The sequence below is a fragment of the Solenopsis invicta genome, chromosome 14 (genome assembly GCF_016802725.1).
Source record: "Solenopsis invicta isolate M01_SB chromosome 14, UNIL_Sinv_3.0, whole genome shotgun sequence".
NCBI classification, from domain to species: Eukaryota; Metazoa; Arthropoda; class Insecta; order Hymenoptera; family Formicidae; genus Solenopsis; species Solenopsis invicta.
The window spans coordinates 11,265,511-11,285,644 of NC_052677.1; the positions used below are offsets into that span (position 1 = coordinate 11,265,511).

At 37.4% G+C, this 20,134-nt stretch overlaps 4 protein-coding genes, 1 long non-coding RNA gene and 1 other non-coding gene across 7 annotated transcripts; 3 read left to right on the forward strand and 3 right to left on the reverse strand.

The window, feature by feature from the left end:
- Positions 1 to 69: 69 nt before the first annotated feature.
- Positions 70 to 8,046, reverse strand: LOC105193417 (putative inorganic phosphate cotransporter). 2 transcript variants are annotated; one of them, XM_026137961.2, is made up of 7 exons: positions 7,769 to 8,046; positions 4,104 to 4,237; positions 2,503 to 2,800; positions 1,753 to 2,009; positions 1,333 to 1,482; positions 734 to 1,111; positions 70 to 523 (listed from the first exon to the last, which is right to left on the reverse strand). In XM_026137961.2, the coding sequence occupies exons 1-7, from the start codon at positions 7,929 to 7,931 to the stop codon at positions 362 to 364; spliced, it is 1,542 nt and encodes a 513-aa protein (XP_025993746.2). In that variant the 5' UTR covers positions 7,932 to 8,046; the 3' UTR covers positions 70 to 361. The 2 variants fall into 2 exon arrangements, with proteins under 2 accessions (XP_025993746.2, XP_039313334.1); XM_039457400.1 differs by lacking the exon at positions 7,769 to 8,046 and adding an exon at positions 7,589 to 7,757.
- Positions 2,800 to 3,771, forward strand: LOC120359539. The gene is made up of 2 exons (XR_005576315.1): positions 2,800 to 3,214; positions 3,307 to 3,771. It is a non-coding gene; the product is annotated as an uncharacterized LOC120359539 (long non-coding RNA).
- A 330-nt stretch (positions 8,047 to 8,376) lies between the features above and the next one.
- On the reverse strand, positions 8,377 to 16,238 carry LOC105199227 (structural maintenance of chromosomes protein 4). The gene is made up of 8 exons (XM_011166219.3): positions 15,083 to 16,238; positions 14,698 to 14,889; positions 14,430 to 14,606; positions 13,588 to 13,880; positions 13,197 to 13,476; positions 12,477 to 13,073; positions 9,903 to 12,358; positions 8,377 to 9,497 (listed from the first exon to the last, which is right to left on the reverse strand). The coding sequence occupies exons 1-8, from the start codon at positions 15,326 to 15,328 to the stop codon at positions 9,365 to 9,367; spliced, it is 4,374 nt and encodes a 1,457-aa protein (XP_011164521.2). The 5' UTR covers positions 15,329 to 16,238; the 3' UTR covers positions 8,377 to 9,364.
- Positions 16,239 to 16,241: 3 nt separating this feature from the next.
- On the forward strand, positions 16,242 to 16,313 carry Trnaw-cca. The gene has a single exon. It is a non-coding gene; the product is annotated as a tRNA-Trp (tRNA).
- A 373-nt stretch (positions 16,314 to 16,686) lies between these two features.
- LOC105199229 (DNA-directed RNA polymerase III subunit RPC9) lies at positions 16,687 to 17,780 on the forward strand. Its single transcript, XM_011166221.3, has 3 exons — positions 16,687 to 17,129; positions 17,204 to 17,489; positions 17,579 to 17,780. Exons 1-3 carry the CDS (start codon positions 17,122 to 17,124, stop codon positions 17,684 to 17,686), a joined length of 402 nt encoding a protein of 133 aa, XP_011164523.1. The 5' UTR covers positions 16,687 to 17,121; the 3' UTR covers positions 17,687 to 17,780.
- Positions 17,689 to 20,133, reverse strand: LOC105199228 (density-regulated protein homolog). Its single transcript, XM_011166220.3, has 5 exons — positions 19,437 to 20,133; positions 18,692 to 18,776; positions 18,438 to 18,620; positions 17,949 to 18,088; positions 17,689 to 17,857 (listed from the first exon to the last, which is right to left on the reverse strand). Exons 1-5 carry the CDS (start codon positions 19,542 to 19,544, stop codon positions 17,813 to 17,815), a joined length of 561 nt encoding a protein of 186 aa, XP_011164522.1. The 5' UTR covers positions 19,545 to 20,133; the 3' UTR covers positions 17,689 to 17,812.
- Between the last annotated feature and the right edge of the window lies 1 nt (position 20,134).

A 20,134-nucleotide genomic window follows, 5' to 3' on the forward strand; every position in this document is an offset into this window, starting at 1 on the left:
AAGTCCGACCTAAATAAAGTAAAAATTTATTCTTATATAATGACGTGAATAAAAATCAGTTTTACACAGTTTTACTTATTGATGAAGTATAACAATTTTAATATTAATGAATGAAAGAAATGGGCAGTGAACACACCGGTGTAACACATATATACAGTAATTCGTCGATGAAACAATAAATAACGACTTTATAGTACTCATAATTTCGATTTTAAGAAGTACATTTAAAATTAAATTTAATATAAATCAGCTACAGTCCTAACTTCGGGCTTACAGACTAATTTTAAATCACACTGGTCGCACATTAGTCCTATGGCAAGTTACAAAAATTCAAGAGTATCAAAATTAATTTCATTAAATTTCAGGTCTGCGTTTCATTCTCTTCGTCTGGTTTCTGCTTTCGTGCCTCTAGGTCATTCCACCATTGTATCTCGCCCTTACCAAATATTATGAACACCAAATTACCCAGAAAGTAGATCGCCGCTGAGACATAGAACACGATGTTCCACTGATACACGCTACTCTAAAAAGCGAGAAATCTCTCGATAGAAACTTTGGTTTTTGAAGCAATTATGTAAATTCATGGATGAAAGAGTAGAAGTTGGAATAATAAATAAATGTAAGTATACATTAGAAGAGACAGAATTAAATAAAGATTCTTAGAAATAGAAAAATTAGATTGTTATTTGCAGATATTTTACACACGGAAGAAAAAGAGAGAAAGGATGATTACCTCATCGGAGACGATCACGCCACATATTAGCGGCGCGATAATGGAAGTAACAGTGGCGAAGCAATTAGTGATGGACATCATGGTCCCGGCGAAGTTTGGGCTGAGATCAATATGATTGATTTGGAAGCCGCATAAAGATCCAGCGTTCAGACCTACTGCCAGAACGAGGATGGTGATGGCCACGGCATCACCATTCTCGCTGGGTACGGTACTCATACATGCCAGAGCGATAGCTGGACCCCAATGGGCCACCGTGTTGGAAACTTTTCTCACTGTAGCTCTGGACGAACCTTTTTCCAACGCGTAGTCAGATAACCAACTCATGGGAAAGCTAAGAATCCACATCACCAAGTATGGCAAGGCAGAAATTGCACCGCCCTAAATGTAAATGAAAAGCTTTAATTAATATATTTATTTAATTAATTGAATTTAATTATTTATTTAAATAATTAAAACAAATAATTTCAAATAAATTACGAATTAAATTTAAGATATTAAAACGACGTAATCGATAAAACATTTCGCAAAATTCATGAAACTAATATAGAAAAGAATATTTCTTATTCTTTTTATTCGCTTTTCTGAAATTCATTGCTTACCGCTTCGACTTTATAATTCAACACGCCTGTCATGTAACTTGGTATTTCCGTTAATAGGGTCCAATAGCCCCAATTTTGGCCACAGTGGGCTATTATAAGAGCCCACATAGGTACCGAGGTAAAGATCTCCTTCCATGGTGTTTTGATCTTCTAAAAGGTATAAAATCATCCTAAATGTAAACACTTTGTATTACTTTCATTGCACGTATAGCTCTAAGTTATCATATAAACTTAAAAAGTATGTTTCATCACATAAATCGTTACAGCATAAACCTAATCTAAAAAATATCTTTAAGTTCTAAATTAAAGAAAATCTTTCTTCATCTTACAATACAGAAAATTATATATTGAAAAAATATACATATATGTAACAAAAAAATCATTAGTTGATTAAGATTTGTTGTAATAATAGAGTTTTACCTGCGTAACTTCGTCATCATTTTTCGTTTCAGTTGTCCTCAAACTTTCTTCTATATACATCCTCTCTTCTTGGGAAATACTGCGATGATCGGACGGCGTGTCCGCTCCAAAGAAAAAGAACACTATGCCCCAAATGATCGCTAATGCGCCAAATAGGTAAAAGATACTGGGCCAACCAACACTCGATGCAGCGAGAAGTCCAGCAATTGGCATAGTAATCACCGTACCGAACTGGCCGCCCGCATATGCGAATGTTCCTGAAGTATAAATTAGATTAATTTAATAGCGAAGATATATTACCGTAATTAATTATATCCGTTGTAAGCAAAGCAATTAATTGTTATGCGATAAAATTGTAAAATTTATTTATGTTTTGCATCAGTTCTACTTGTTCATTAATAATCTTTTGAAATTAATAATACGGAGAGAAAGGAGGGAAAAAAGAGAGAGAGAGAGAGAGAGAGATTAAATTTCATTTTGTTAAGCAAAGTAGAAAATAACATAAATAGCATGATGTCTTGAAAATACTTTAGTGAACAATTAATAATTTTCCCAAATCTTTGTGAATAAAACCTTTAGTAACTTCAACCATTATTTCCCAAATTTAAACGAAAGAATGTTGGTGTTTAATAATTCAATAATTTTTATGTCAATTATTTAAACTATATTTTTTGCAGAACAACTTGTGATTTGATTGTTTCTTAATACGACTGGAATATAACCGGGCGCAGAATCTGAATCTATTCTCACCCAGGCGTGCTCTCTCAGCGGGCGGCGCCCACTTGGAGAGGAGGGTTTGGATGCAAGGTAATAGGCAAGCCTGAGTGAGACCCATGCCTACCCTGCAAACCAGGACGGCCCACAGACCCCATGAGGCGACGATCGGCGTTAAGACTTTGAAAATCCCGCAGATCAGCATCCCGATGGCGAGGAGCTTCTGGCCGCTCCAGATGGTGGCGATGTAGCCGCTAGGCACTTGCGTCACCACGTAGCCCCAGAAGAACGAGCTAAGTACCAAATCCTTCTCCTGTTTACTCCAACCGTAATCCTGATAATCAAATGATTTTCTAATAATTTTAAATCTCGGTACACAATGAAAATTTAACTGAACAATACTATTCGATAGAAAAGTTATTATATATCTAAATGTTTAAAATAACTTTTAGTGGCGTATGTCTTATTATGTATATGTGTATATAATACATTTATACATTAAATACATAACTTCATATAATCATCAAAATTATTCTTTAGCAGTAAGACCGTTAGGTTTAAATTTTAATAACTGTCACTTGTATGCAGTCCTCTCTTGTGCTTTCAGCAAAAATAAGAACTCTAAAATGATGTGGTATGCAAGATAAATCCGCGATTATCACGATAATCAGAGAGACGATGACGGCGAGATTACAATATGGCAATTCATCATCTGTCAATCCTTGTTACTGGCCTTGTAAAAACAACGGTAGCTGTTATGTATAATACACACGAGATCTGTGCATTTACGCGCAAGAAGTCATGTGGGAGTGAATGTATCGGTTTCGCTATATTCTATAGGGGTCAGCATGAAGAAATCGAAGAGAGAAAGATTTGTCAGCCCCGCAGCGATGATTAACGCGATTAATCGCGCAAGCGAGGAGGAAAAGGCATTCCAGCTGTGTGCAATCGGATGCACTTTACTCCCCCGATGCTATTGACACTGTCGAGAGGAAAATTTCCTTCCTCCGACACAGATTCCGGATCAGTGACGGCGCGCGATCGCGAACTACAGGACATTCTGTAACCGGTAAAAACCGATCTGACGACGTAAGCAGTTACGCTCGATCGAAATTTAATAATTCAGCAGTTTCACATATCTCTTCAGTTGCATGCTACCCAATATAAAAATGTACAACGACAAGGTTCGGAATATATCAACTACAAAGTTCGATATATTCCGAACATGAAATTTAATTTAATAAGTGTTTAAAAAATATGTATTTATTTATGTACAGCGTTCAATTGTTGCAGGTCATCTGCTGCGCGAGGTATCTATGAAGATCAGAGCTTTCCCGATTCATTAAGTTCGACAATTTTGTTAAGCAGAGATGCAAAATTGTACACGAGGTTTGCAATTCGTTAATCTAAATCAATAGTACGAAAAATAGCAAACAGGAAATGTAAAAAGAGAATTGTGATGTTGTGTACACAGAGCGGCAATAATGAGTTCATCGAGTTGCCGTTATATAACGTAGTATGCTCGATACACTTATCTGACAATCGTTAGAATGTAATCTCGAGCGTTTCAAATTGTCCGAGCGTCGGTCTTCAAGTCATCGATTTCAAGCCGATAAAAAGGTATTACGTAATTTTACCTCGATATCTGGATTCGCGGAACTCGCGTTCGCCATCGGTACCACGGCCACTGACATCCCAACCCTGAGACTATACCCGATGGTCATGCCTAGGAAGAGCAGCAGTACCTGCAAGTGCCTGATCCCGAATATACCTGCGAAAAATCATTCTTTTATTCCAATAGCGAACAAATCGAATGTCAACGAACAAATTGATTAATATATTTATTTGCAAAAACTCGTAAATTTCATTAGGGATTTAAGTTACTTTTAGTTTAATTTCTTAAAATTATTTTTAGATAATCTCTATAGAGTGAAAATCTCGTACTAAACAGACATTTATTGTACTAAAACAAAGAATTTTATTCGATGCTTATTATTTGTAAATTTGATTACGTCTCCAGATAAAATTGAAAAATGTTTAGCGAATAAAGAAAAACCAATCAAGCTTTGATCAATCTTGACAAAGTCCACCGTTTTTGTTTAATATTGAAATTTGATTGTTATCACATTGTTAAGATTAATTGTAAATCAAAATTAATCTCAATTATTAACGGTAATTAAGTAAACGACAAGAATATCGAATATAAAACGCAATATAAAATTATGTAACCTTGGAAAGTTGTTAAACGCTGTATAATAAATTAAAAATATTGATTGCAGTAATAATCATAATTGATGACATAATGACAAACGTAAAAGATAAGATGTTATAATAATAACAGGAAAAAAGAATGAGACAATAATAACGAAGAATGTATTAATTCATCCAGTGAAAAGTGAATGATTTTTGACATTTGAAAGAACTAATTTGAAATTTTTTCAAGGAAACTTCTTTGCCAAAGAAATAAACGTACAATTACGGAGTCATATTTCTTGTGGAGTTACTGCAATTGTAGTAGCAGTAATCCAAGTTAATCCCGTTTGTGATAACAAGCGGCAAAATTCGATTAGTGTAGATACACAACGAGTCTCGAAAGTGAGTTTCGCTCGCGCCACATGGCATCAGAAAAACAAATAAACCACGGTCGTACTTCTGTAGGTCAATGTTCAAAAGAGAATTTCTGGCGAAACGGAACATTCTACGATGACGAAGCTATATTTGCTCGTAATCTCTTCGATTTAAAACAAACAGCGATTTGCATCATCAATTAATTCAATATAAAATATTGCTTCACAAAATTTATTCTTTAATCAACGATTTTGCACAAGAATTCTTTGTTATACAAATCGTTTTATTTAAAGATTTTTTTTTTCAAGTTTCACTTACGAGTGTTATAAATTAGACGATGATTAACGTTCCTGCATACTAATTTCCCATTACAGAGTCGTTACTTATCATCACGTAATTATACGGGACACGTATAATTACGTAGGTATGTACTGATAATAACTATTAGCATTAATAGCGAGATAATAGTGCGAAGGAAAAAACGCGTGGATGATGCAGAAGAAAAGCGTATGATATTTCTTTAGATTTTTGTGTATCATAAAGAAAGAGTGAAAGAAAGAATAATTTTACATTTCGATATTAAAAATTTTGACCACGTACAAAAAGCATTATTCGCTTGTTAGAGAAATTGTCTTGAAACTTATCATTCTAAATTTCATGTACATCTCGATATTATAAATGCGTAATTATTTCGAGATATATTCATATTAAGACATTTAATAATAATTAACTTGTTATCATCGCAAAGATTTCATCAAATAAAATATCCGATGTAAAGATTCGCGTAAATCTTAAAAAAAAAAACATCTTACTATCTACCAGTTACCAATAATAAAAATATAGTAGCAATCGTGAGTAAGCATTCCTTACAAATAATATATGATAGTAATAAGTACACGTGTAAGTCACGTGCGTTAAAAAAAATGTGAGGTGCGAACGATAAATTTCTTATGTCAACAATTAAACGATAGCGAGTCGATAGAAAATTCGATAAGCAGGAACAGTCGCGCAGAGATAAGCCGCGGTGATTCGCGATAAGATTTGTGAAACTATACAGATATCAAGATAATGCAACATATATAAATACATTTTTGTCATAACATAGATTTATATTCATGCGAGGGAAACAATAAATAAACGGCAATAGATTTGTGACCTGTCGATCGCATGTGCGATCCGCACTTCTGGATCATCGAGCGTGAACGACAACTCGCTCCGGATGTCGATAGCGCAGTCGCGATGAATCGGTTTTTTATTGCGCTTGAAACGAAGCGAACTTACACTTGCGCGCCCGATAATTTCAGATAAAATGACCAAACGATAAACAAGAAAGTTATCGAATACGAGCTAGAAAAACACTTTCAACATCTTTTACGGATTAATTCTAGAATTAAGACTCGGATTGCAACACGGCCAATTATAAGAGATTCGAACAGTTTTATACATTTTTTTTACATCTTTTTTCACTCCTTTTTATTAAATTATTATTCCTCGCTGACGTCTAAGCAGCACTTATTAACATTTCTTATCTTTTAATTTATTATTAATACTGTTATCATTATTACTTTTACATTTTTTTACTTTAATATTTCGTTATTATATTTTAAAAGTATATTTTAAAAGTGGGCTGTTTACCGAGGACGTTTGCACTATAACAAATTTAAGAACTGTTTTCTCTGTAGTGACCTTATTCATCATTCAAAATGTATTTTTATGCAATGATTTTTTTCGTTAAAAAAATCGAGTACATTTTGCTACGCTATCTGCAAGGTGATCTCGCTAAGTTTACAACATAGCTATACGTTATATCACATATACAAACGATTAGGAAGCGCTTCCGCATTTTGTAGCATCTGCATTCCGGACGAGATTGCACAACTATGATTAAAAAGACTAATTCGCGATATTATTCCAATCGGTGCGTTTTTTTTCCGAAAGTATCATACGTTTCACGCACGAATAAACTCAAGAATTCATTATGTCACAAATAACTCGAGCGATAAGCTACTTCTTCGCTTTTACTATCCTTTTAAAGCAGTTAATAGGAATGTTTGTAGAACAAAACCCGGAGGTAATTTCGTGTGTAATTTTATTTTAACGTCTCTTCGCGATCACTAATGCGACACCAATATTTATGGTTCGCCTGGAGATCATCGGTCGCGACAGACAGAATTAATTTAATGATACACTTCACACAACTGCCATGGATACACTGGATTTCTTTGCATTAAGTTACAATTTGCAAGTTTGCTCCATTACAAAGTAAAAATCGAACATGTAAATCACCTAATTAAATTCAACAGCTTTAAATTGATGATACCGCTGTATAAATATTTTCGTACGCGCTAGAGACGTATCTCGAGATTCTAAATAAAACTTTTAAATGCAAATGGTCCATTCAAACAGTATAAATTCGTAGTTCATCATCTAAAAATCTCTGAATTTATATATTTTTAAGTTTCAAATTTTCATTCCTCTCGCTCCGAACCTTTCGTTAATTACATATTTTCTTTTTAAATCTGTCTTATAGAAAAATTGAAATTCTTCGTGTTACCTCGTAACTAGCCACGTAGTTTACTCTTTACAAAACTTTGTTTATCGGCAACAATACAAAAAATCTGACGCTCGAGATAAGCTCCACCGATTACAAATTGCAATCCTTTTAATCACAGATTCAATCCTCGTTCGAGTATCAAATTCGAGTATTATCCACAGTCACTGGCGGTTTTCTTACAGCTCTGTTGCAGGATCGGGGACGTCACGGTGGTCTTCCGCGACGTTTTCTCGACGACGTCGGCGTCGTCTTCCTTCCCGATGGCCGTCATTTCGCGCGCCGCGTCTCCTCGCACTTCATTAAAATCCTTATCTCGCTGGTCGTGGCGATATTTATACAGCATGCCCCTTCCTTCCAGGTCTCGTTTCTGTTCCCTCTCTCCACAGTCATCATCGACATGATTTACTCGATTTCCTTATCCCTTCACGTGGATTGAGATATCGTTGCCTAAACTCGTGACATGGATCTTTCTCGGGAATAACGTGTTGTTCGAGAGGGTATGAAACGAATCTGAAGGAGATCGTTTTGCGACGAAGCGAACGTGACCAGCCTTGAGACACTTTTCCGGCTTTTCGAGTGTACTGCTCGTTCATTTGTGATATTAGCATAATTGTAACTACTTCGGGTAGACGTTTGAAAGTGCCTAAAACGAGAAATTGATCGACAAACAGGTGCAAATGATAATTATAGCTAAAAACTTACTTTCCTAATTATGAGAAATAATTGACAAATAAATAAGGATCTATGTGATAGGATTGTTCAATAGACAATATAATCAAACATTTTACTTCTTGCTTAAATAGTAATCATATTTTAATGTCTTAAGTCTCTTACGACATGTACAAATGTATAAAAATATTGCGGTATTTTGCACTAATTACAATTCCGCTCCTCTTAGCTGAACTAATCAATAAGTTGCACTGTCTTATTCATGAAATACATATACATATTTGGGCATTAAGAGTAGAACATAAGAAAATACAGAAAGCACAGATAAAAGGAGCAGATTCTTTTATCTGTTGTCATTTTATTTTACTCTGACATAAGCGTCATTCCCAATATCTTACATTTATGTAAAAATCTTGATTAAGAAAACTGAGAATTCGCGTGTATAATATTAAAGTTAAATTTACAAATACAATATGCCATTATTTGTAATGTCATTACAATTTCTGCATAGAAGTACGTTACTCCCTTCCCTCTTTCAAAAAATAATACGTGTAATAGTTACAGGGAAGTCCATTATTGAGTCCACGGATTAGTTCATGGATTAGTCCATTAATCCAATATTAAATGGCTAAGGAGATGCGAAAGAAAAGTTGCATCTACATAATCAGTACTATACAGAAACATAATAGCAATGATATCTATCGATGTCAAACACTAGTATAAAAATTTATTATAATTTACTAATATTAGCATTTCAGTACACGTATGTATACTAGTATCCGAAAACGATAATGCGAAGAAAACTCCAAATGAGAAGATAAGCATAAAAAAAGTACTGCAAAGAAGATAAGCGACTAAAAGTTGATCGATTAGGGTTGAGGTCTCCTTAATACTACAAATGCTTCGAAACATTTGTAGCATTAAACAGATTCCACACACAGCCTAGGATATGTAGGTACTGAGATTATTCTTAAAATTCCAGATTCCTCATTGCAGCTATATTGCTGTGTGAGGCAAAAGTTTATATAATTTTTGAAATTGCATCGAATTTCGCACAATTGTTTTGTACATGTCATCTTCTGATTCTGAAAGCACAACATCACTCAGTCACTTTGATTTTTGCTTTTTTCTAGCTGGTTCCTTGTTAACATTGTTTTCTTCAGAGTCCACGCTTTTCCTCACTATTCTGGCGGAACGCCGAGTTGGCTGCGGCGTTGAACATACTGCAAGTTCCGGAAGTCTGCAACGATTAACATCAACAAAGTAATAATAAATTCCAAAATTTACAATAAAATTAAAAAAATAGATTGAGCAGTCTTGTAAATTCAATACACAATAATGAGTTAAGACTGACAATCTAGCAAAAGTCACTCAAGTTCTAGAGAAACTTTCAGATTTAAATAATGCTTATGAGCTGATAGTATATAGTTCCAACCGCTTCGACAACTACTATTACTTGCCTTTCATAATAGGTCTGTTCTTTTTATATAGCTGTGAACTTCTTGCACGATTTATTATTTCTCTTTTCCTTTTCACACAGAGAAAAAAATAAAAGAGTAAGCTGTGCAAGTTCAACTAAAAAAACAGACCTAATGAAATATGGTTGTAATAAGAAATCTGAAATCTTAAAAATGTCAGTACTCACCCTATTTGATCGACTTTCAATCTTTTCGCGTTCGGCGTCTTTTTTGTATTATTGTTTTTCGTGTTATCTGCCTCTGTTTCCTCAGACGAAATTTCCTTTGCGTTATTGTTCTTTACGGGTGATGTCTCTTCCCCATTCAACAACGTTTCTTTTGCATTATTATTCTTTGTGGGTGTTATGTTCTTCGCATTATTGTTTTTCGTGGGCACGGTGTTCTCTGTGTTATTGTTTTTCGTGGGCACGGTATTCTCTGTGTTATTGTCTTTTGCGGGCGCGGTGTTCTCTGTGTTATTGTCTTTCGCGGGCGCGGTGTTCTGTGTGTTATTGTCTTTCGCGGGCGCGGTGTTCTCTTTGCGTGAGTTCGTCTGAGTGCGTTGCGACAACGGCAACCGTGATTTCTGCGAAGCTTGGGATGCGTAGGTCTTGGAGGTAAGTTGCGTGGGCGGCGCGATATCATTGTTTTCGTAGTAACGGGCCAGTTGGAGGCTTAAACTTTTGGAACAGTTAAAAGTCTTGTAGATGCCCACCAGAGAATCGGCCAGCTCGAACATATTCGAGCGTAGCGAGATGACGATGAACTGTGCATTTTTTGTGCGTTCTTTGATATAGTTACCAACGATGGAGACGTTCTTGAAGTCGAGCGCCGCATCAATTTCGTCCATAAAGTACAGCGGCGTGGGTTTGTAATGATGAAGGGCAAAGATCAACGCCAACGAGCTAAGGGTCTTCTCGCCGCCACTAAGTTTATCGATGCTCTTCCACGACTTCTTGGGCGGTCGCACGCTGAATACAATACCCTCGCTCAACGGATCCAACGAATCCACCAGCTCCAGATCCGCGTCACCGCCCAGCGTGATCATTTGGTACATCTCTTTTAATTTGGTATTGATCAGACTGAAACCATGTAGGAATTCCTGGATCCTGCGTCGTCGGGCGCTCTCGTAAATTTTGCGCATCTTGTCGCATGCCGACGTTGTCTCTTCTAGGTCAGCGGCACGAGTCATGAACAACGCATCTTTCTCCTGGTAGTCCGCGATGATTTGCATGTTGGGTATCTGTTCAGGTAACCTCTTCTTGATCTTCTGCAAATTCTGCGTCACTATATTCATGTCCATTTGATCGATCTCCTCTTCCGTTATCTCCTTAAGCGACTCTACATTCTCATGAGGAACGTCACGTAATTTTAGATTCGCTATTTTCCGATCATACTCGGGAATTATCTGCTGTAATCCCTTTAAAAATTTCTTAGTCTCTTGTAATTTCTGATCCAAATCAATCTTCATCGCTTTCAATTTATTTTCGCGCGTCTGCAGTTCATTTATTTCGTCTTTCAAAGACGATGTAGAGTCGTCCCGCTCTAGAAGCGCCTCATTAATTTCCTTTAATTCATCCAGAATTACTTTAGCATGCTCCTCGAGCTCCAATTTTTCCTTCTGAATGTCTCTCAGTCTTTCCTCACAGGTGTGCACATCATTTTCCAGAGTTTCTATGTGCTTCTCTGTCTTTTTAACGTTTCTCTCGGCAGTCTTGATAGCCACCTGCAGACGATATATCTCTGCTTTGGTTTTGTCCACCGATTTAGTCAGCTGCGCAATTTTCGCCTGCTGATCTCGCACCCGACTGCCAGAGATCTCATCTATCTTCTTGTTGATACGCTCCCTCTCTTTTTCTACCGAAGCGGAGCTCTCTTCGACCTTATTCAGATGCAATTTCGCTGCATTTACAGTTTTCTGTAGTTGCGCGACCTTCTTTGGATCTGACACCGAATTGGCGGCAATCTTTTCCTGCTCTTTTAGTTGTGATCGCAATAATGGTTCCTGCTCATTCAGCGCCTGTACCTCAATACCGAATTTCTGTCTGTCGACTTTCATATCCTTTAAGGAAGTTGACAACACGTGAATCTGTTCTTCCAGTGGCTTTTGTTTAGCTCTCAACCTATTGCACTCTTCAAACACAGTATCCAGCTGCAATTGCAACTTTTCAATATCAGCGTTCGACGGTTCATTTCTGATCACTTTCTGACCCATTCGACCTCGCAATACCGTGCGCCCACCACCGCTCATCGTGCCCGACAGTTCGATCAGTTCGCCCTTCAGTGTCACCACGCGATAACGCATTCTACCATAAGCAATGCGTGTGGCTTGATCTAAATCCTGCGCCACGAGAGTGTCCTGCAGACCATAGTAGAACGCCACCAATATCCTCTCATCCTCCACTCTAATTAAATCGAACAATCGATGCACATTTTCTGGCGTTTGAATTTTCTTGTTGATCTTGGCCTGGAATCGCTGCTGTTTCTCCAGAGGTATAAATGTGGCGCGTCCTATGTCATGTTGTCTGAGAAAGGTGATGCACGCCTGCGCGGTGGCTACTGTGTCTACAACGATGTCATCTAAAGGGCCGCATGCCGTCGATACAGCAACATCGTATTTGGCATCAATAGCACCCAAGTCGCCCTGTATAAAAAAAAATAATTGCATACTGTTATTTTAAGCAATCTTACTATCGATTTTATATTAATAACCAATAAAACATTCTTTTATTATCGCATGCCTCGGAAAATTTTACACTCACCAATCTTCCAAATATTCCTGGTAATCGACCCTCACGCTTCTCTCTCATCAAAGAGTCCAGAACACGATTCCGTGACTTAGATTGCTGCATGGCAGAACGCTGTTCCTCAAAAGTGATTCGCATCTTTTTCAACTGAGTAGTTTTTTCTATCTCGAGTGACTTCGCCTCATTCAGTTCACCCTGCGCCTGCTTCAAACTGCGCTCAGTTGTTGGAATCTGTGTCTCAAACAATGTCAGCTGTTTCTGTCGCTCCTTGAGCGTAGTCGCAGTCCTTTCTAGAGATTCTCGGAGATTTTCCAGTTTCTCCTTCTCAACCTTTTCCTCCGATGTGTAAAGTTCCAGCTCGGACTGTGCGATATCGTATGCCGCTTTCGCCTGATCCACGTTTTTTCTAAGAGATATTAGCTCTTTCTCTAGTTCAGATCGCTCGTTCAGCAATGGCTCTGTTTTTTCTCGTAGATTCGCCATCAAAGTCGTTAACGAAGCCTCTTCCTTTTCTTTGTTGATCGTATGCGTCTCAATTAGATGTTCGCATTCTTTGATTTCTTTCATATTTTTCTCTGGTATTTTTAGTAGGTCCTCCAGCTTGTTCTTCTCCTGTTATCATTATATTAATTGGCAAATGTATAATTTAACATATAAACAATAAAATGTAAACCTAATATTTATAATTTAAGTAAATTCAATGTTATTTTGTTAAGTTAATAAAATAAAAGATACCGTTTTGGTAGACGCTATGTTGGCTTTCCGTCGCTTATTTGTCTCGACTAATTCAGCGTGCAGCAACTCATCTTGTTTACGCACTTCATCAAATCTTGCAGTAGCTTCGTCCTTTTTCTGTTGTAAAGCGTCCCACTTCTTGCTTTTCTCTTTGATAATCTTGGTTTTTTCTTCTTTTTGTGTGTGAACATTATTCATTTCGTCGTTTAATGCAGCTTGTTCCTTGTCAAGTTTATCGTTTGTTGTTTCATATTCCGCAAGTTCCTTCACTGCTACAAATCTGACAGAAATACATCTTGATTATTAACAATTATATCTATGCAAATTAAAACATGCCAAATATTTTCAGACTAAAATCAAACAATATAAAACTATTTTCGTAATTACTAACCTTTTGCAGTGATAAAGCTGATGTTGCAATCTGATGATTTCATTCTCTGTTTTTAAGTACTCCACTGCCTCTTGCATGGGCTCTTCTAGAGCCTCCTTCTCCTTTTGTACCACCTTGAGGCGGTGTAGCTTCTCTACTTTACGTTCTGCTAGTATTTCAACCTTATTCGATAATTTCTCTAAGGGTTCCTTATACCGAGATGTGCCAATAATATCTTCCAGAAATTCCAACATTCCGGTATCATTCTCATTCTGACCCTTGGGTTTCATAAGTGCAATTTGTTCTACTTCACCCTATAAAGTGTTTTGTGCAATTTTTTTAACCTTATAAAATTTAATGAAATTAATATATAATGTATAAATTTTAAAAATATATTATAAACTAGTTTAATATTAAATTAAATTTTTGTTGACATTGTTATTCTTTCGAGAAAACATCAGGAAAACTTGCAAAACACTGAATGTGAAAATATAATCAATAAATTTCTACAAGATTGATTAAATCACTCTAGAAAACTTAAATGCCTCAAAAATTTAATTTATTATTATAAGAATCATTTTTAAAAGTGAAAACAAGTATAAAGTAACCTGTTCACTTAATCTTGTTTTCAATAAACATGTAAAAAAATGGTTTTTAATTAATTGATCAATCATATGTATACAAATATAATTTTGTTCTCTAAAAGTTGTGATTAATTTATGAATTAAAGAAACTCGCCTAATATATCTCCTATTGAAAATAAGATCAAATTATATGTTTATATAAATTTTATTGACTATCTTTCAGAGTTAAATCCAACCTTGGTTTTGATCAATAATAAAACATCTTGTACAAGATCCTACCTGCAATATTAAGAATCGATTGTGATCCAAATCGACTCCATGAAACTTCAAGAGTTTGCTAATCTCTTTGAATTGCACTTTTCTCTTATTGAGCTCGTAATATGATGAGCTGTCCTTAAATGCTGTTCTAGAAATTACAAACTCACTGTCTACAGCAACTTCATAATCTTCACCAGGCTTAAAATTAATTGAATTAAGAATTAACTTATTGGTTACTAAAATTATCACACTGTATTTATGCACTAAATTGGATCATTTATGTCATTACCTTATCTATAATTCTTTGGAAATGTACAGAAACGGTGCAGCTGTTTAAGTTTGGATATTCGCTCGAGTTATGAATTAGAACAGAGATCTTCTTCGATCTGATCTTACTGGCACGATAACCAAATACAAACAGCATAGAGTCTATAACATTACTCTTGCCACTGCCGTTCGGGCCTACAATAGCTGAGAAGCTCTGAAAGAAAGAAACCAGCTTGAGAATTTCATTTACAGCTCATTCCACTTGACATTTGCAACACTCGTAAAGTTATTTCATCCTTGACTTATCAAGTAAGACCAAATAATGTTTGCGAATATTGCGAGCGTTAAGTGGAACGCGCCAAACGCGACCTTAAAAGAAAAAACAGCGCGCACGCCGATGTGTTTACCTTCTGGAAGGGACCGATTACGTGCGTGCCGGCGTAGCTCTTGAAATTATGATTCACGATCTTTGTGATCATCAGCCTCGACCCGGTAGAGTCAAGCTCATTGAAATTCTTCAAGGGTGGCGGGATGTATATGTCGTCCACCCTTAAACCGCCTTCCTCGTCCGTGTCGTACCCGGTGTCCCGCGCATCACCTTCTACGTCGGCCTCGCCAGGGGCGTCCCCCCTCGCCTGGGAGGCGCTAGCCATCCGGACGGTTCTCCGTGAAGGCTGTTAACGTTTTATCTCTCGTGCTGCGTTTTGAGGTTAGCTCACCAACAACATTGCCGATCGACCCGGCCAATCTATTGCTGTCAACGACGTGGGTCGCAGCTCATTCGGCAGCTCGCTGAGAGATGTGGACGGATTTATCTTACCCTCTTCCGTCGCGGCACCGTCGAAACGCGCATCCGCACTCGCGTTCCAACCTTTCCCGCGCGAAGCCGTCGACGAAATCGCGAAACGCCAACACGAGTCTTCGCTCCCCGAAACAGTGCTGACTCGCGTTTCCCGCTATGCGGAACGTTTCCACGCCGCGCAAACGCTGCGATAAGGCGGGCGAGCGAGACGACGAGGACAAGCGAGGAATCGAAAATATCGAGATCACCGATGCGTTTCGGCGTTTCTAGCGTCCGCGTCCGCCATCGTGTTAAATCGCAATTTCAAAATCCCGCCCAACGGAATCGTCCGGAAACGATGAAATTCGTAAAACGTGATGACCGCGAGCGATGCTCACCCGATGCAGACGAGTCCCCAGGTCACGCCGCGGAGTTGCGCGTCTTCGAATTCCCTCTGCTACGTCAAACTACGCTGTCGTGACATGAGAATCGTCCGTGAAATCGTCCTGGCAGACGCCAGTGTGTCAAAACGGACAAAATGGCGGCAAAACGGATTCGTTCTTTTTGCGTCTCTCCGTACATATATGCAATTTTCGCCGCCGTTTCTCCGCTTCGCTTGGAGGAGAAACGCGTTTGTATTTTCCATAAACAAGGAAAACAAAGAAAAACAATAGAAAATTCATTCAGAACGACAGAAAAAAAGAGAAAGCGCATGCGCGTGTGGTAAATGCTTCGACCGAGTTCAGTGGCCTGAAGTGAGCGCAATTCGACTGCCATTCTCATGTGACTCCGTGGCGCAACGGTAGCGCGTCTGACTCCAGATCAGAAGGTTGCGTGTTCAAATCACGTCGGGGTCAAAGATTTCTTTTTTTTTTTTTTAATTCTTTTAGGTTTTGTTTTTATTGCAAACACACACGGGTGCGATGTAAATTTTCCTCGAATTTTGAATGCGAGATAAGTCCTAAGTTTCTTAATTCTTTCGTGCCTCCTCATGGCTCATGTATGTACGTTCCAATCCCTCAAAAGTTCATATCTTCTGCAAATTTAAATATTGCAAAATATCTTTTATTACACAAAATATTATTTCCAAATTATAGCAGTTACAAATTGTGTCGACTAATTTCTAAAAAAAAAAAACAAAAAGTTAAGCAAGGATTGAAGTGTTTCATTATTCCTCCTTTTATTTCCCATTAGAAAAAAAGAGAGAAAAGATACTAACTGTGCAAAAAGATAAAAAGAACGGAGCCGTGTCTTCTGTATTCTGAAATGAGATGGGTATACGATTAAGCATTAGAAGGAAAGAGAGAAAGAACGAGTGACTGCACTCGATGAAACAGGTGCAAACGGATGTAATAGATGGCTTTGTATCATGAACACGAGTAAAAGTGACAAAGCGGAGCAAGAACGTGTCAACGACGTGGGGAACACTGCGAAGAATCTTACGCGTCCAAAGAAAATCACTTCGTGCTAATAAAACGGAATTTTTGAATCTTCGTGCATAAGCGGAGGATCAACGCGCTGTGGTTGTGACAACGATATTAGTTATCGAGCGTCCTAACCTCAAGATTTAAATTTTTGTATTGTCAAGTTGGAGACACAAAAAACATTTTATTGATTCACAATTACTTGAGTTTTAGAATTCTTTCCAATTCAACAAGACTCAACATGAAGGTGTAAGTTATCAACAGACTCTTTTACTTGCTGCAAGAATTGTTAGGTTAGGTTTTACTACTGTTTGTTTTTTCAGCATCAAAGGTAACTGGAATACTCTTCTGAGCAATCACGAGGTTCTGGATATACTGCAAAACATGAAATCCATAAAGTCGTGCAAGAACAAGTCGGACATGACGCCGCTCGCAACCATCTCTTATCAGACAATCAAATATTTTACCGATGAAAAGATGGCATTTGTGAAGCAGAGCCCACAAAAAATCCAAGAGTTTCTGAAAGCGATGGAGCCCTTCAAATTGACCAAGGCTGAGAAGCTCACTCTTCTTAATCTTTGTCCTACTACGCAGCTTGAGATACAATTGGTATAGTTTTTTCTTTCCTGTTAATATTCTAATTAGGATGTGACGTTTTGTTGGCAATAGATCTATTCTAACATGACATTCACATGCAGATGGTGGAAGAGAGTGAGGAACGATTAACGGATGAAGAGGTTGAGACCCTGCTTCAAATCATCGCAAATGTGCGAAAGGATAACCAGAACACAGAAGAAGAGACCTAATCTTAAACCTTAAAAAATAACTTATTTAAATATATTTTGCGTATGTACATTTTATTTATATAATAAACACGACTCGAAATAGTATATAATTAAATTATTGTGCGTGTGTAATAGTGAATAGCCTTATTATCTCTTTTGATCCCCAAGATCGTCTATAGAGTCCTCATCAATCTGAAAAAAGCAGGTTTTCCATTGAGAAGATTTTATGCTTTATTTTCTTCATTGTAATGCATTTTTCCCTTCTTTTTCCACTATAACTTACTTGTGGCCATTTCTCAGGTATCACTTCGAACAGATCATCCTTGACGTCTCCCTGAATGACAATCTCATCGTCTCCAGTCACACTGGACCCACAGGCAAACTTACTACCGAAGAATTTCGCCGCCACCTTCAAGTCGATGTCTGTAGAGAATTCCCTTTCCGTTAGAATTATTTTCATTAATTCAATTAAGGTTTGGCCTTTTTCCTAAGACTGAACTTCTAGCACGGTTCGTCTTTTCTCTTTTTTTTCTCCAATGTGAAAAAAAAGGAAAGATGAATGGTACAAGAAGTTCGGTCCTGGAGTGTGCAAAAAGAACAAGCCTTAAACAGCCTGTAGCTCAATATTATTGCATAGAATTTAAGTCAGTATCAATAATATTGATCGTCTAGGGGCTGTATTAAATTTCTTTTGAATTGTCTAGAGGATTAATATTATGCAATATTATTGAGCAGCTAGGGATCACTTTAGAGAGTCAATTCGGCACATTACCAAAAGTGCTGAGGCCATTCACAACCGTAACAGATTTTTTCTTTCCTCTAGGCGCTCTGGAAATGGTTACCAGCCGTGGTATATCCTCCTTCTTTTTAGTCTTCAGCATACCCTTACCACCTCGCTTCTGCCGCTTCTTTTCATCCTCTCCTGTGCTGACTTCAGTGGAGCCATCTTCAGTAGCTAATTGGAACATAATTCTTCAGTTATAACCTTGAACTTGATGACTTTAGTAATCAATTTCCCATAATTACCTAGTTTCATCTTTTCAAATTCAGTAGGTAGATTCCTTTCCAACCACTGCTTGCATTTGTCATATTCTGGGTAGTATTCGCAGTACTGCAAATTAATGATGATCAGATTCTCATGGGAGTTTTTTTAACCCTTTACTATCAATTTCTTTCTCTTCTGCTTTACAAAATTCACATTATCTCATTGAAAAAAATGAAAGACTAATCACTCAAAACATTTTATCTTTTTTTCTCTAGCTAAAGTGTGTTATAATTTTCATCTATAATTAATTGTCAATTATAGCTCCTCTATTTTCATCATTATTAACCCAAGAATCAATCATTTAGAATGACTTTTATCCTCCGACAGCAAGGGGTTAATCATATATCACAAAACTTGGTGAAATTTACAAAAGTGAGTAAATTTACTAGAACATTTATAATTTTGTTGCTCAATATCTAGTGAATTTGCATAGTTTTGTAATTTTCACTTAAGCTATGTGATACACAATTGAGGAAGACAAAGCTGTCATAGTTTTTTTTACTAACCAAGAAGTCATATTTACTTTTTACTTTTTTAAAAAAATATATTAGGCAAATCTATGCACAAAATGATTTCGGAACTCAATAAATTGTGGAGCAATCAACAATGTATGATATCTAATTAATATAACTAATTTTTAATTGGGGTGTAAAAGTCGCCTCAAGTGATCGTTTACACGAGGAAAAACTGGGTAACTACTCCCAGATTAAAAGCGACGATTTTTACCTCGATGGGTAGTGAACAGTTTCCGCAATATTGGACCCGAATAGGATAGGTGACATTGGGATCCGGTCCTAGCCGAAACTCCGGCTGTTCCTCAGCTGATTCTGACATCCTCGCGGCGTCTAACCTTACTCTGCGATCCTGTCGAGCAGCTCTCTCTCCAGATGGGGAATCTCGTTTCAGGAATTTCCCTCCGCGTTGCCCTAATCCTTTCAATAACGCCTCTTATTTTCTAATGTACAAACACCACCGACAAATATCTTGCACCGCGCGCACAATTAGGTTAGAAACCGCCAGGGACGTGGAAAACTGAGGATCGATTTCTAAAGCCTCGTGTTCACGATGCGAGAAATCGCACCGAGATCCCAAGAGCCGAAAGAGGGAATTGACCAATCACATCGATCAAATCGTTCAGATGCGATTAGTCAATTCTTTGATATTTACGTATTTAAAAATTAACAACAACTTGTATAATTATTATTAATTATATACAAATTGTACATGGAAAGAGAAATAGCAACTGCAAGAGATATAATTAAAAAAATGTCAGAGCGTCTCGAACTTTATTGAGAATGCAATCGGATGAGACGGCCGGCAGCCAATCGCGAGTCGCCCCAACGGACCAATCGCGGGCCGCGCCGCAGGACTTTTACCCCGTTCGAAACGCACGTGCGGGCCGTGGGATTCGCGCGCGCTGAAGT